The 16,755-nt window shown below is 47.4% G+C and overlaps 1 protein-coding gene across 1 annotated transcript in view; it reads right to left on the bottom strand.

Moving 5' to 3' along the window:
• Nucleotides 1–3,620: 3,620 nt before the first annotated feature.
• PLCL2 (phospholipase C like 2) overlaps nucleotides 3,621–16,755 on the bottom strand; it is a 112,570-nt gene continuing 99,435 nt past the window's right edge. The window contains exons 6-7 of the mRNA XM_064166944.1: nucleotides 14,060–14,169; nucleotides 3,621–4,941 (exon numbers count right to left, since the gene is read on the bottom strand). Of these exons, the coding sequence (XP_064023014.1) occupies nucleotides 4,762–4,941; nucleotides 14,060–14,169 (290 nt within the window). The 3' untranslated portion in view covers nucleotides 3,621–4,761. The remainder of the gene's footprint in view (nucleotides 4,942–14,059; nucleotides 14,170–16,755) is intronic.

Consider the following 16,755-nt stretch of genomic DNA (forward strand, 5'->3'; position numbering starts at 1 on the left):
GCTGTGGCCAAAGTGCAGAACCCTGCACTTGGCCTTGTTCAATCTCATCCCATTGGCCTCTGCCCACCCATCCAGCCTGTCAAGGTCTCTCTGCAGGGCTTCTTGCTCCTGTACTCAAATTCTGTTTCTAATCATTCTGCTGTGTTGCTTTTTGCTACCCTGTCTTTCCACAGCCACCCAGAGAAGAGGTGGTGAGTCAGAAAGGGAAGTTTAACAGTGTCCAAAACCAGAAACAAACAGAAAACCTCAAGTGTTCTATTGCCTTTTTCTTACTGTGAACAAACAATTTGTAATGAATAAAGAGCACCACATGGGTTAGGTTTGAAAATTATCAAACTAACCTCTCCCACAGCTGAGAGCAAAAGGAATCAGGAGGTGGTAAGAACTGTGGAGATCTTTTTTCTTGTTTTAATGTTTACAGGAGTTCAAAAGATTGGAGATCATCATAGTGTGCATGCAGAGCTATTAATTTTTAAACCAGGGTGTTAAATATTCCACTTAGAAAGCTTAATTGGTCACAGTGAGTCGGTGTGAATAGACAAAGAAAAATACTGTGCTGAAGTCCTGGACTCATTACAGTCATAGAATCATAGAATCAACCAGGTTGGAAGAGACCTCCAAGATCATCCAGTCCAACCTAGCACCCAGCCCTAGCCAGTCAACCAGACCATGGCACTAAGTGCCTCAGCCAGGCTTTGCTTCAACACCTCCAGGGACAGCAACTCCACCACCTCCCTGGGCAGCCCATTCCAATGCCAATCACTCTCTCTGCCAACAACTTCCTCCTAACATCCAGCCTAGACCTCCCCTGGCACAACTTGAGACTGTGTCCCCTTGTTCTGTTGCTGCTTGCCTGGGAGAAGAGACCAACCCCACCTGGCTACAGCCTCCCCTCAGGTAGTTGTAGACAGCAATAAGGTCCCCCCTGAGCCTCCTCTTCTCCAGGCTAACCAATCCCGGCTCCCTCAGCCTCTCCTCGTAGGGCTGTGCTCAAGGCCTCTCCCCAGCCTCGTTGCCCTTCTCTGGACACGCTCAAGCATCTCAATGTCCCTCCTAAACTGGGGGGCCCAGAACTGAACACAGTACTCAAGGTGTGGTCTAACCAGTGCAGAGTACAGGGGCAGAATGACCTCCCTGCTCCTGCTGACCACACCATTGCTGATGCAGGCCAGGATGCCACTGGCTCTCTTGGCCACCTGGGCACACTGCTGGCTCATGTTCACATTAGTGCATTTGATTAGTAGATCAGAGTTCAAACTTTTGTCACTCACTTCCATTTTTCATGCTGGTACCTCTGAATCATCTCTCCGCTGCTTCGACTTCAAAACAGGAAAAAGTCAATAGAGTAACCAACCACAGGCTCCTAGAAAAATATTCCTGTGCCATGTCAAGTAGCTGAAAAAAAGGCTTGACTCATACAGCATCTTTCACTAGCTCTGCAGGGACAAGCCTGTGGAATTGTCTGGGGCACCAATCTACTACTCCTTGCTGCAACAATGCAGGAACACGAAGGGAAGGTGAAGAAACAAAAGACTTGAGAAAAAGAGGAAATTTTGTAACACTGCTTTTAAATCCTGATCCTACTGACTCGAGTAGAAGACTACCACTGACAGTAGAGGTGCTACAACTTCACCAGTAGAGTTTGGACCCCATCTTATTATTGTCTACAGCTACCTGAAGGGACATTGTAGCCAGGTGGGAGGTGGGCTCTTCTCCCAGGCAACCAGCAACAGAACAAGGGGACACAGTCTCAATTTGTGCCAGGGCAGGTCTAGGCTGGATGTTAGGAGGAAGTTGTTGTCAGAGAGAGTGATTGGCATTGGAATGGGCTGCCCAGGGAGGTGGTGGAGTCACCGTCCCTGGAGGTCTTCAAGAAAGACTGGCTGAGGCACTTAGTGCCATGGTCTGGTTGACTGGATAGGGCTGGGTGCTAGGCTGGACTGGATGATCTTGGAGATCTCTTCCAACCTGGTTGATTCTATGATTCTATGATTCTATCTCTGTTTCCAAGGCTTTTGCTGGTTTGGTGCCATCAATAGGCATGCAGTTTAACCCATGCAGTTTAACATTTGAAAGTGCAGGCTCAACATGGGACATTAGCTATGCAAAATGTTGTCATGTTGCCTCCCTCATTCTATAGAGACTAGAAAATAAATGCAAGTCCTTGGTAATTCAGATGAAGTTCTCAGTCAGAACTCTATTGGCTTTTACAGGATGTTCTCTGTATGTAGATGTTGGCTACAACCAGCATGGCTTCACCAAGGGCACATCCTGCCTGACAGACCTGGTGGCCTTCTGTGAACAGGTCACAACATGCATAGATCAGAGGTGAGCAACTGATGGCATTTACCTGGACCTGAGCAAGGCTTTTGACACTGTCCCATGCCACATCCTGGTCTCCAAGCTGGTGACACGTGGGCTTGATGGGTGGACCACGAGATGGATAAAGAGCTGGCTTGATGGCTGCACCCAAAGAGTGGCTGTCAATGGCTCCATGGCCAAGTGGACACCAGTGACAAGTGGAGTCCCTCAGGGATCAGCCCTGGCACCAGTCTTGGTCAACATCTTTGTGGGTGCCATGGACAGAGGCATTGAGTGCAGTCTCAGCAAGTTTGTTGCTGACACCAAGCTGTGTGGTGCAGCAGCCAGGCTGGAGGGCAGGGATCCATCCAGAGGGACCTGGACAGGCTGCAGAGGTGGGCACAAGCCAACCTCAGGAGGTTCAACAAGTGCAAGGTCCTGCAGCTGGGTCGAGGCAATGCCAAGCACAACTCCAGGCTGGGCAGTGAGTGGCTGGAGAGCAGCCCTGAGGAGAGGGACTTGGGGGTGCTGCTGGATGAGAAGCTCACCAGGAGCCAGCAGTGTGCACTTGCAGCCCTGAGAGCCAAGCAGAGCCTGGGCTGCAGCAGCAGAAGTGTGGCCAGCAGGGCCAGGGAGGTGATTCTCCTCCTCTACTCTGTTGGGACCCCACCTGGAGTACTGCATCCAGTTCTGGAGCCCCCATTACAAGAGGGATGTGGAGATGCTGGAGTGTGTCCAGAGAAGAGCCACAAGGATGCTCAGAGGCTGCAGCAGCTCTGCTGTGAGGACAGGTTGAAAGAGTTGGGGCTGTTCAGTGTGGAAAAGAGGAGGCTCCCAGGTGACCTTCCAGGATCTGAAGGGGGCCTACAAAAAAACTGGGGAGGGACTTTTTGGCTGTCAAGGAGTGACAGGACTGGGGGGAATGGAGCAAAGCTGGAGATGGGTAGGTTCATGCTGGAGGTGAGGAGGAAGTTGTTGAGCATGAGAGTGGTGAGAGGCTGGAATGGGTTGCCCAGGGAGGTGGCTGAGGCCCCATGGCTGGAGGTGTTTAAGGCCAGGCTGGCTGAGGCTGTGTGCAGCCTGCTCTAGGGTAGGGTGTCCCTGGGCATGGCAGGGGGTTGGAACTGGCTGATCCTTGTGGTCCCTTCCAACCCTGACTGATTCTATGACGCAGAACCAGCAGCTTGAATTGCCTAAGAAAATAAGAATCAAGGTCGAACGCACATCTCGAGGACCTGTAACCAGCAATGCCTTTCAGCTCACATCAGCATCCCCCCACCCCCAGCTGAACAAACACTGCATTTTGATCTCTGTAGGAGTTTGCTTGTTTTCCTTCAAATTTATTAGCTTCTGCAACGAGATAGTCCATTTTATCATCAAATCAAAACCAGTAAGAGAACACTGCAGGTTGGTATAGTCATTTTACAATGAGCATATCAGCTACAATACCTTTACCTAACATCACCTGAAAACCAAAACAGAACCAGAACAGCAATTATTGGTTTTTCTTTTCTTCTGTGGTTTTGCTGTGTGGTTGTTTTTGACAAACCTGCTTATTGAGATCTCAGGAAGAAAACACTTGAAAAATAAAAGCCAAAGAAGTTAAAATTTAATTAAAAGCTTTACTCTTCTGGGAGAGACCTCATAAAACTCTTATTTCCCCCCCCCCCCCTCCCCACTGTATGAGCACTTCACAGAATGAAAAACTATTTACAACGTTTTGCTTGCGGTTTGGTCACATTATCTACACACATCTGCAGAGGATCTTAGGCAAAATAGGTTTTGTATCTTCTTCTGACAATAGGCTATCAGATTGATTGCACGTTTTCCTTTTACATCATGGCTCTCCTATAGTGCACTGAAGGCAGTGATCACTGTCTAGTTACATTCTCTGTTTAATTTATGGCTCAACAAGAAAATCAACAACACTTCAACACCCACCCACCCCCCAAAAAAAAAATCTGAGTGGCTGAATTACACCTAGTGTGAAATATCTGGGACCTGATTTTCCAAAGAATCCTTCCCCCTCACTAGCACAATGAAAACTGTGCAAAGAAATGCAGGACCTGTGCAGCTGATCCGTTTGAAAATCAAGGTGTTAGCCAAATCTTTTGGACCACCTGGCCTCTAGCTGGCAGCTCCTTTGAAAAGGTTCACTCCTCTAGGGCACAGCAATGAACTTTTCAGCACTCTATTACTCAAGTGCAGTATCTTTTACATGGATGCTAGATTTTTGGCCAAGAAGTTAATTTCCACGTCACACAATATCGTTGGCTTCACGAGCAGAGTTGCTACATACATTCACAGTTTCGATAGGTTGTGATTAGCTTCTCCAGTTGTGCTTTAAAAACAAAAGAGAATCCCAAATATTTTCCAACAGTTAAGTGCAAAGCAAATGTCCTATGCAGCTACACTTGGCCACAGAGTTATAAACTCCAGGATTGGGAGAAGAGGGTTCTCTCACTCTCCGTTTTCATCACCTGCTTTTTCAGGGATGACCTCCAGGCTTCGGCGGGGCTTTGAGATCTGTGCATTTTCAGTGCCTGGCTTATTGAGTCCACACGAAAGAGTCGCATAATGGATTTGTTTCAGGTTCTCCAGGGCTTCATTTTTAGCATATTTGAGAAGATCAGCTTGTCCCTGTAAGAAATACACACAGTCACAATGCAGGTGATAAGAGCATGCTCTTTTTTTCCCCTCTCCTTCTATTTCTTCATGTTAATGGTACAGTTGCCTTGCTAAAACAAACAAACAAAGCTAAACAGCAAAACCAAACAGAACTCCAAAACCCTGATAACCTAAAACAAAATGCAAAATTGAATGATTTGATGTCAGTAAGAACCAAGCTCTTTGCTTTCTCTGCAGCCAGCTGGTTGCATAAACAAAGAGAGAGAGGTCAGCAACTCAGCAACTTTCAGGAAAGCAATCATAGAATCAACCAGGTTGGAAGAGACCTCCAAGATCAACCAGTCCAACCCAGCACCCAGCCCTGCTCAATCAGAATCAACCAGGTTGGAAGAAATCCCCAAGATCATCCAGTCCAACCTAGCACCCAGTCCTGCTCAATCATAGAATCAACCAGGTTGGAAGAGACCTCCAAGATCATCCAGTCCAACCTAGCACCCAGCCCTTGTCAATCATAGAATCAACCAGGTTGGAAGAGATCCCCAAGATCATCCAGGCCAACCTAGCACCCAGCCCTGGTCAATCATAGAGTCAACCAGCTTGGAAGAGATCCCCAAGATCATCCAGGCCAACCTAGCACCCAGCCCTGGCCAATCAACCAGACCATGGCACCAAGTGCCTCATCCAGGCTTTGCTTGAACAACTCCAGGTATGGCAACTCCACCACCTCCCTGGGCAGCCCATTCCAATGCCAATCACTCTCTCTGGCAGGAACTCCCTCCTAACATCCAGCCTAGACCTCCCCTGGCACAACTTGAGACTGTGTCCCCTTGTTCTGTTGCCAATTGCCTTGGAGAGGAGACCAACCCCACCTGGCTACAACCTCCCTTCAGGTAGTTGTAGACAGCAATGAGGTCTGCCCTGAGCCTCCTCTTCTGCAGGCTGCACACCCCCAGCTCCCTCAGCCTCTCCTCACAGGGCTGTGCTCCAGGCCCCTCACCAGCTTCGTTGCCCTTCTCTGGACACCTTCCAGCACCTCAAGGTCTCTCTTGACTTGAGGAGCTCAGAGCTGGACACAACTAGATCAATTTACCAAGTTCATAAACTTCAGCAACATTTCTTTCTGAAGGCAAAACAGGCCTACTTTTTTTTTTTTAATAATACTTTTTTTCCCCCCAAACTGACAAACAACTAAAAGCTAATTTAAAACACTCCAGCAGACTAAATGAGTCATATCTTGAGTGCATCTGTTTCTAGTCCAAGTTCCATTTTACATGGATTTGTGGAATATAGCTCTGGAACTTTAATCAAGTTGTTTATTATAGGCAGTGCTGCTAGGAAAAGTCTATTAGTGAGGCTGCCCAAAACTTCTTCTGTCTAAAAAAACTCACTTTCAGCTGCTTATATCCTTGCCAAACTTCAGCTTCTTAAACCAGTTTTATTTCTACACAGGCTTTTTACCATTGGTAGATTTTATTATCATCCTGTTTAACATTATGCCTTAACCTCATCCATATGATTCATTCAGTTCTGAGTACAAAGACAGGAAAATGCTGCCAGGATTTTTGTTTTAACACTCTTCCATCCTCCTTTCCCCAGTCCCACTTAGGGTAGGGATGTGCAATTCAAGTGACTGCAGGGACCCAGAGCAGTGGATCCAAATGACAAGCTCTTAAGAAACAAAAATCAGATTTTGAATGTGGTTAGTACAGCCACTCAGAATTTCATTCCCCATCATTCTTCATCTCTTGACAACTCCAGCAATGTTGCAAGACAGCAAATGTTCCATTCCCTCACACTAATGAATGTGCCTTAGAAGGAAAAGCTGAGGAGGTTCTCTATGGCTTTTCCAAGTTGTCTTACTACCAACACTGGGCTGCCAATGCAGGCAGTCCAAAAACAAGCCTGGAGGAAGGGAAGAGCCTGGGGCCACGAGGATGCTCAGAGGGCTGGAGCACATCTCCCATGTGGACAGACTGAAAGAGTTGGGGCTGTGCAGTCTGGAGAAGAGGAGGCTCCCAGGTGACCTTCTTGTAGCCTTCCAGGATCTGAAGGGGGCCTACAAAAAAGCTGGGGAGGGACTTTTTGGCTGTCAAGGAGAGACAGGACTGGGGGGAATGGAGCAAAGCTGGAGATGGGTAGGTTCAGGTTGGCCATGAGGAGGAAGTTGTTGAGCATGAGAGTGGTGAGAGGCTGGAATGGGTTGCCCAGGGAGGTGGTTGAGGCCTCATGGCTGGAGGTGTTTAAGGCCAGGCTGGATGAGGCTGTGGCCAGCCTGATCTAGGGTAGGGTGTCCCTGGGTATGGCAGGAGAACTGGAACTAGATGATCCTTCTGGTCCCTTCCAACCCTGACTGATTCTGTGATTCTAAGACTCTGGTGAGGAGACAGAGGGAGCAAAGGAGGGGGCAAGAGCATTCTCTGGGACTGCCCTGTCAAGAAGTCTAGGACTGCAGAAAGGGAAATCAGACTGCACCATACAAAGCACAGACTAGATCTGACTGAAGGAGCAGCTTGTGAAACAATGAAAAACAAACACAAGGCAGCCACACTGAATTTGGATCACACAGGTGAGCAGAGAAGGAAAAGACTTGAGGCAACATTTGGGATTGGAATACAGAACAAAGAGTGACAAAATCTCCCATACTGAAATAAGCCTGGGGATAAAAAGAGCCAAGGATAAGGACTAATGACTCAAAAAGAGTGAGAGAGCTTGGTAAGGAGACTAAAAGCTAGTGAGAGAGCAAACTGCAAATGCAGAGCAGGGAGAAGACTGCAGCATATGATGAAATCAGGTAAGGTAAGAAGAAAACTAAAATTGTCATCTGGAAGGTTCTCTAGAGGAGGCAAAGAGAGGCCAACACGAACTGAAAAGCAAAGGGTAAGGAACTGCCAGAAGAGAAAGCCAAGCACCAAGTAGGAACAGAATACTGGATGAGGAGGAGAAAGGAAGGCAGAGTTTCCCTCAAGTGGCTGGATTTTTAAGCAGGAAACTCAGAGTGTCTGGACAAAACTCATCAGGAAAGATAGACTTTGTAGACAAGAAAGGATCTGGCATAAGGGGCTGGATTACTGCTGTCAAGAAGTGACTTAAGTACATTTGGCCAAGTGGGATCAAGTTTAGACCAGGGTGACACAGAAAAGTGAATCTGTGTATATTACTCTCTTCTCCAACACAAAGTCCTTCCTTCTAGTTATAGAATCATAGAGTCAACCAGGTTGGAAGAGGCCTCCAAAATCATCCAGGCCAACCTAGCACCCAGCCCCATCCAGTCAACCAGACCATGGCACTAAGTGCCTCATCCAGGCTTTGCTTCAACACCTCCAGGCACAGTGACTCCACCACCTCCCTGGGCAGCCCATTCCAATGCCAATCACTCTCTCTGACAACAACTTCCTAACAACATCCAGCCTAGACCTCCCCTGGCACAGCTTGAGACTGTGTCCCCTTGTTCTGTTGCTGGTTGCTTGGCAGAAGAGACCAACCCCACCTGGCTACAACCTCCCTTCAGGTAGTTGTAGACAGCAATGAGCTCTGCCCTGAGCCTCCTCTTCTCCAGGCTGCACACCCCCAGCTCCCTCAGCCTCTCCCCACAGGGCTGTGCTCCAGGCCCCTCACCAGCTTCGTTGCCCTTCTCTGGACATGTTCCAGCACCTCAACATCTCTCTTGAACTGAGGGGCCCAGAACTGGACACAGCACTCAAGGTGTGGCCTGAGCAGTGCTGAGCACAGGGGCAGAATAACCTCCCTTGTCCTGCTGGCCACACTGTTCCTGATCCAGGCCAGGATGTCATTGGCTCTCTTGGCCACCTGGGCACACTGCTGGCTCATGTCCAGCTACTATCTACCAGTACCTCCAGGTCCCTCTCTGCCTGACTGCTCTCAGCTACTCTGTCCCCAGCCTCTAGTGCTGCTTGGGGTTGTTGTGGCCAAAGTGCAGAACCCTACTCTTTTATATCAAAGATCATAGAATCATTCAGGGTTGGAAGGGACTACAAGGATCATCTAGTTCCAACTCCCCTGCCATGGCCACAGACACCCTACCTTAGAGCAGGCTGCCCACAGCCTCAGCCAGCCTGGCCTTAAACACCTCCAGCCATGGGGGCTCAACCATCTCCCTGGGCAACCCATTCCAGGCTCTCACCACTCTCATGCTCAACAACTTCCTCCTCACCTCCATCCTGAACCTACCCATCTCCAGCTTTGCTCCATTCCCCCAAGTCTTGTCACTCCCTAAGAGGCTGAAAAGTCCTTCCCCAGATTTTTTGCAGGCCCCCTTCACATCCTGGAAGGCCACAAGAAGGTCACCTGGGAGCCTCCTCTTCTGCAGACTGCACAGCCCCAACTCCCTCAGTCTGTCCTCATAGGCTCCTGAGCCTGTGGTGGTTTTTGCCATGCCAGAAAAGTCCATAAACTGTTACATAAGGTTGTTGTAGGAGTCTGCTGCAATAACACTTAGAGTGATTTTCTTTCTTCGACTGTGTACTCTTTCTGGCAGCAAATGTGATCATCTATGTTTAGAAAATATGAGTGCTATCAGTCTGAGTAATAACAATAAATAGATTACCAGCAAATGGCCCTGCAAACTGTCTGTTGGAAAGAAAAGAACATTCTAACAATGTACAACCTCTAAATCTCTCAGTTAGGCAAGAGAGGCTACTATAGCAGACTAGATTCACTCTAAGTGATGTTCTCCAACAAGTGTCCCTATGTGCATGTGCACAGGGTGCATGAGAGTGGCAATGTGTGCATAAAGGCAGAACAGAAACTAGGTGAAGGCAGCTCAGCAGAATTCAAACACACTCTACTAATAATAATCTTGGTCATATGGCTTCAAGTTAGGAAAGCCACAACCCTTTAAACTTGTAACTGTAGCTTGTGCATGCACACATACAGAGGTACTCAACAGCTATGTCAGAGGTTCTAAACAGAGAGTTCCCATTGAACTCAGTTGTCAATGCTCTTGTTTTATCAGACTTTCCATTGCATCAGCTGTAGTCAAAATGTCCCCATTGGTGGGGGAGAGGGAAGCAGAATCAATATGTACCTTGAGGGTGAAATGCAGCTGCATCAGTTTGGGAAATAAATCAGCTGTATAGGTTGGATGTTAGGAGGAAGCTGTTGGCAGAGAGAGTGATTGGCATTAGAATGGGCTGCCCAGGGAGGTGGAGGAGTCACCGTCCCTGGAGGTGTTGAAGCAAAGCCTGGATGAGGTGCCATGGTCTAGCTGATTGGACAGGGCTGGGTGATAGTTTGGACTGGATGATGTTGGAGGTCTCTTCCAGCCTGGCTGATTCTATGTGAGCATTTTACAGTGGCTCAGTGGGGGAGCTGAGGATGGCACTCAAGCACAATCATTTAGCGCTACTCTTCTGAGCCACACAGAAATTCCTACACTACAGCCAAGAGAATATGTGAAATACTGTTCCTAAGCACAAGAAAAACAAGTTAAATCCATCTCAGCACAGCACTGCCTTCAGTGTGTTGGCTGCTCAACTGTCTTGCTTGCTGAAGAGCAAAATTTGAGGCCAGTGAACAGAAAAGGGTTTATTTTCGTGCTGTTTGAGGGGGAAGCTGATTTGGTGCAGGCAGAGAAATCCAGAGAATAAAAGAAATTCTTCTTAAAGTTGTCCTTCTCTTAATGTTTAAAGAATGTGAGCATTCACCTTCCAGCCCTGTCCTCATAGATTTTAGAGCTGGTAAAACACAACACCACACTATTCATTAGGGGACAAACTGTACCTTCCTACAGAAAGGATCTTCATCTGCAAACAGGAAGAAAACAAATCAGTGTTGAAAAGCTCTTGTTAGGAAGAAGTTCTTCACAGAGAGAGTGATTTCCCATTGGAATGGGCTGCTCAGGGAGGTGGTGGAGGCACCGTCCCTGGGGGTCTTCAAGCAAAGCCTGGATGAGGCACTTAGTGCCATGGTCTGGTTGACTGGCTAGGGCTGGGTGCTAGGTTGGCCTGGATGATCTTGGAGGTCTCATCCAACCTGGTTGATTCTATGATTCTATGATTCTAAGAATCTCTTCAAAAGGAAGGCCTTCTAGCTTTGCAATCCCTTTAATCCTAAGGATATGCACAAAGCCAGGAGATGCTCTGAAGAGCCAGTTCATGTGGGTTCCCTCATGCCTGGCTTATGCAGAAATCACGACTCCACATTTCAGTCGCTCACCAACTGCAAGCCTCCCACCCACCAACCCTTATGTTCTGAATGGAAAGGCAAGAGGAAGCAAAGGTACTGCTGTTTCAGGAAGCATTAAACAGATTGGCTTATCCAAGCTGTTATCTGACACCTCTGACAGAAAAGTAAGGAGGGCTAAGAACTAATTTCTTTGACATTTGCCCAAACCCTTTCTTTCCCCTAGGTAGCACAGAAATGGTACCTGACACATCCCATGCACTGTCTTCAAATAACAGAAAAGTGACAGTCTGGTCCGTTTAGCTGCAGCCAGACCCTGCACACACACTCTCAGAATGCATTAAATGTGCACACTGCAGCAAATGTCAGATCTCCTTTTGATCCTCCTCTGTATCAGGTTTTTGCAGGACAACTTAAGGGGCACCAAGACACACTGTGAAATCTGAAGGGGGCTACAAAAAAGCTGGGGAGGGACTTTTCAGGATATCAGGGAGTGACAGGACTGGGGGGAATGGAGCAAAGCTGGAGATAGGCAGGTTCAGGATGGATGTGAGGAGGGAGTTGTTGAGCATGAGAGTGGTGAGAGGCTGGAATGGGTTGCCCAGGGAGGTGGTTGAGGCCCCCATGGCTGGAGGTGTTTAAGGCCAGGCTGGATGAGGCTGTGGGCAGCCTGCTCTAGGGTAGGGTGTCTGTAGCCATGGCAGGGGTGTTGGAACTAGATGATCCTTCTGGTCCCTTCCAAGCCTGCCTGATTCTATGATTCTATGAAATCAACATGGAAAGCTAGAGAAATACAGGTGCACTGCTGTTTTCTGTTGCAGTTCAGCGTAAGGAGACAACAGGGAATTCTATTTTCAGTAACATCTAAAAATGAAAAAAAGTGTGTAGGAGAAAGTAAGTTTCTTTAGAATGAAAATAGACTTTAATGTAGTGATGAAAGATTTGATTGAGTGGGAGACAAGAACTCATTAGTGGATGTAAACACAAAACTTGAATAATTTGGGCTGTAAGGACAGTGTCAGGGGAATAAATTAGAGACAGAATTTTGCTCTCTGTATAAATATATGTACTTTGCTGAGATGAAAGAGCAGTGATAACAAACTCAAACTGTTCCACACTCTACTTTCTTAAGGGTCCCTGCCTGAAAGCTTTTTTTCACTCATTGTTGTGCTGAAACACACAATGCAAAGAGAATCTGCAGCTCACACACACTCAACTTACTCCAGACTGGATCACTAATCTAATTCATAGAATCATAGAATCAAGCAGGTTGGAAGAGACTTCCAAGAGCATCCCGCCTACCTAGCATCCAGCCCTAGCCAGTCAACCAGATCATGGCACTAAGTGCCTCATCCAGGCTTTGCTTCAACACCTCCAGCAACAGCGACTCCACCACCTCCCTGGGCAGCCCATTCCAATGCCAATCACTCTCTCTGGCAGGAACTCCCTCCTAACATCCAGCCTAGACCTGCCCTGGCACAGCTTGAGGCTGTGTCCCCTTGTTCTGTTGCTGGTTGTCTGGCAGAAGAGACCAACCCCAGCTGGCTACAGCCTCCCTTCAGGTAGTTGTAGACAGCAATGAGCTCTGCCCTGAGCCTCCTCTTCTGCAGGCTGCACACCCCCAGCTCCCTCAGCCTCTCCTCACAGGGCTGTGCTCCAGGCCACTCCCCAGCCTTGGTGCCCTTCTCTGGACACATTCAAGCATCTCAACATCTCTCTTGAATTGAGGAGCCCAGAACTGGACACAGCACACAAGGGGTAGCCTGACCAGTGCTGAGTACAGGGGCAGAATAATCTCCCTTGTCCTACTGGCCACACTGTCCCTGAGCCAGGCCAGGATGCCATTGGCTCTCCTGCCCACCTGGGCACACTGCTGGCTCATGTATGTACCATTAATCACCATTCAACAGGTTGCCCAGGGAGATTGTGGGTGCCTGCTCCCTGGAGGTTGGATGTGACCTTGAGCAACCTGGGCAAGCGGAAGGTGTCCCTGCCATGGCAGGAGGGGTTGGAACTAGATGATCTTTAACTTCCCTTCCCACCCAAACCACCCTATGACTCATCTCTAACTGCAGTACCAACAGCCTTTTGTTTTCACTAACTGCCTTTTGTTTCAAATAACTGCATTAACCTTAACACTCCTGAGTCCATTCAAATGCCACATCTCCCATAGCTTCCTTTCAGCCCAATGGACTTCAGAGAAATCAATACTCAACACTTCACCCATGCAGTCAAGATTACAGTGGGTCCTGTTAATGCAAGAAGAAAATGTCAAACTGAAAGAAACTACACCTCTCAACCACAGGAAAGAAGACAACTTCACAGTCAGAATTTGCTGTTTTCAAGTTACATAAACTGTACCAAGTGGTTATAGATGTGAAGAAATCCACATCAACTGTGACACAGAACAACTGACCTGTAATAATATTGGAATAGCAGTTATGAACAGAAAAATATAGTAACTAACCATAAAAATCATAGAATCAACCAGGTTGGAAGAGACCTCCAAAATCATCCAGGCCAACCTAGCACCCAGCCCTAGCCAATCAACCAGACCATGGCACCAAGTGCCTCAGCCAGGCTTTGCTTGAACACCTCTAGGGATGGTGACTCCACCACCTCCCTGGGCAGCCCATTCCAATGCCAATCACTCTCTCTGACAACAACTTCCTAACAACATCCAGCCTAGACCTGCCCTGGCACAACTTGAGACTGTGTCCCCTTGTTCTGTTGCTGGTAGCCTGGCAGAAGAGACCAACCCCACCTGGCTACAGCCTCCCTTTAGGTAGTTGCAGACAGCAATGAGCTCTGCCCTGAGCCTCCTCTTCTGCAGGCTGCACACCCCCAGCTCCCTCAGCCTCTCCTCACAGGGCTGTGCTCCAAGGCCCCTCACCAGCTTAACTGCCCTTCTCTGGACACATTCCAGCATCTCAACATCTCTCTTGAAATGAGGAGCCCAGAACTGGACACAGCACTCAGGACACATTACCTTTAAAATTGTAATGTTCCATGTAAAACTTTCCACGGACTTTTGCAGTTTTCTTTCTTTCAAGCCCTCTCTTGCTCCTATATTATGCAGATTTTCATGAAACTCCATTGCTGTGGAGAACAAAAGAGGAACATATTATCTATTTTAATACATTTTTGTGGTCACAGAGACAGTAAAACTGCTAAGGTAAAAAGCATAGTGAAAAAGTGTTCTTCAAACACAAATATATCTGATCTAGTAATGTGCAACCTTATGCAACATACTAATACACACAAATCTCTGTGAAGCCAAAATCCACACTCAGGTACCTGCTGGGTCGCTGCCTGGAGCCAAGCAAATATTTTCTATACAAAGATACTCTTTAAGCACAACTGAATTTCTTGTGCCACATGTAAAAATCATTTTGTGAGTTGCTATAGAATGGAAGCCTTAAGTTAATGAAACACTTTATTCCTCAAAATTAATGTTATGCCTTGCTCTTCTGTGCACTAAATTCACACCACAGTGGTCCAGCTAACATCTTATTTGCTAGGGCCAGCATAGAAAATCACTCTTTGACCTTAGCCCTGAGGAGAAAGAAAGAAACTGTGAAGGAAGAGTGCCAAGTGAACTGCCAAGGACACTTTAGCACATCCATGTATACTACTGTGCCTGACAACTCCAAACCAAAGGCTTTTGGCAAACTTCAGGTTACCTTGACCTAAGCATTGAGTAAAGAGACCAAAGCTTTAGTTTTAACCAAGTGCACTGCACAGATACAAGAAAAATAAGGTTTTGTGCAGTTGTTACAAGTCATATAAACCCTAAATTTAAACACTCTCCTTCCATAGGTACACACACATCAATCCAACACTGGTTACAGCAACTCTTCTGTGGAAGTCATGCATTAAAGCCTGCTCTCAGGGTCTCATGCATAAAGGGCATTTTGAGGGCACAAGTTGGCAGATGCTTGTGACTTAAAACAAGTTACAGCTCAAGTACAAATTAGAATTCTACCTGTGTAAGTGATTTGAGATTTTCTACTTGCCCAATAAGCAGGCATGCTTCAACATTTACATGTAATACATTATCACAGAATACCCTGTCACAGAATCCACCAGGGTGGAAGAGATCTCCAAGATCATCCAGGCCAACCTATCCATCCAGTGCAACCTATCCAACCAAGATTATCCAGTCCAGCCAATCAACTAGATCATAGAATCCACCAGGTTGGAAGACACCTCCAAGATCATCCAGTCCAACCTAGCACCCAGCCCTAGACAACCAACTAAGCCATGGCAGTAAGTGCCTCAGCCAGGCTTTGCTTCAACACCTCCAGGGATGGTGACTCCACTACCTCCCTGGGCAGCCCATTCCAATGCCAATCACTCTCTCTGCCAACAACTTCCTCCTAACATCCAGCCTAGACCTCCACTGGCACAACTTGAGACTGTGTCCCCTTGTTCTGTTGCTGGGTGCCTGGCAGAAGAGCCCAAGCCCACCTGGCAACAGCCTCCCTTCAGGTAGTTGTTAGGAACAGATCCATGTATATATTACATTCCTAAAGCCACCATAAAAATGAAGATTTTTCTAATCTGTACTATACAGCTAAATTTTTGGAGTTCTGTATCTCATTTCCACCTCTACAAATATTGTCCTTTAAATCCATGGGTACTAGTGATCAAATAACTTGACACAGAAGCCACCCAAAGAGAAATGAAGGACAATGATGTGCTGTAGATTCCAGATTATTCTTACATACATATGAAACCACCAGCACCTCAAACACAGAGACAGTGGCAACCAGATTCTGCTAGCCAGAACAGCTCTCTTCTGGTTCATCAAATACCTTCTGTAATCATAGGCTCACAGGATGTCATGCATTGGAAGGGACCCAAGGAGATCATCCAGTCCAACCCCCCTGCCACAGCAGGACCATACAATCTAACACAGAGCATAGGGGAATGCATCCAGACAGGCTTTGAAAGGCTCCAGAGAAGGAGACTCCACAACCTCTTTGGAGAGCCTATTCCAGTGCTCTGGGACCCTTACAGTAAAGAAGTTCCCCCTTGTGTTGAGGTGGAACCTCCTGTGCTGCAGCTTACACCCATTGCTCCTTGTCCTATCCCAGGGAGCAGTGAGCAGAGCCTGTCCCCCTGCTCCTGACTCCCAGCCCTCAGATGCTTATAAACATTTTTTAGATCCCTTCTCAGTCTTCTCTTCTCCAGACTAAAAAGTCCCAGGTCTCTCAGCCTCTCCTCATAAGGCATCCTTGTCCATCCTTGTAGCTCTCTGCTGGACCTTCTCCAGCAGATCCCTGTCCCTCTTAAACTGAGGAGCCCAAAACTGAGCGCAGTACACGAGATGGGGTCTCACCAATCACCCTCTCCCTTCCTTACACTCATGTTTTGTTATATTTCTGCCAAGGACATTTCACTCAAGCTAAGTATTTCTGACTGCTGGCAGCAGCAGCTCAGTGCCCTTTTTCAGAACACCAAACTGAGTCAGATTGTCCTAGCAAGGCATACCCATGTAAAGCCTAAGCAAACAAGTGCACCAGCCACACCCCTATCATCAACATCTCTTCTGAACTGATCAGCACAACTCCTTCTTACCACAATAAACTAAAGCTAGACTAACTCTAAGCAAACAACCAGGGAGAATGATACAATCATAGAATTAGTCAGGGTTGGAAGGGAACACAAGGAGCAGCCAGT

The sequence above is a fragment of the Pogoniulus pusillus genome, chromosome 28, assembly GCF_015220805.1.
Source record: "Pogoniulus pusillus isolate bPogPus1 chromosome 28, bPogPus1.pri, whole genome shotgun sequence".
NCBI lineage: Eukaryota > Metazoa > Chordata > Aves > Piciformes > Lybiidae > Pogoniulus > Pogoniulus pusillus.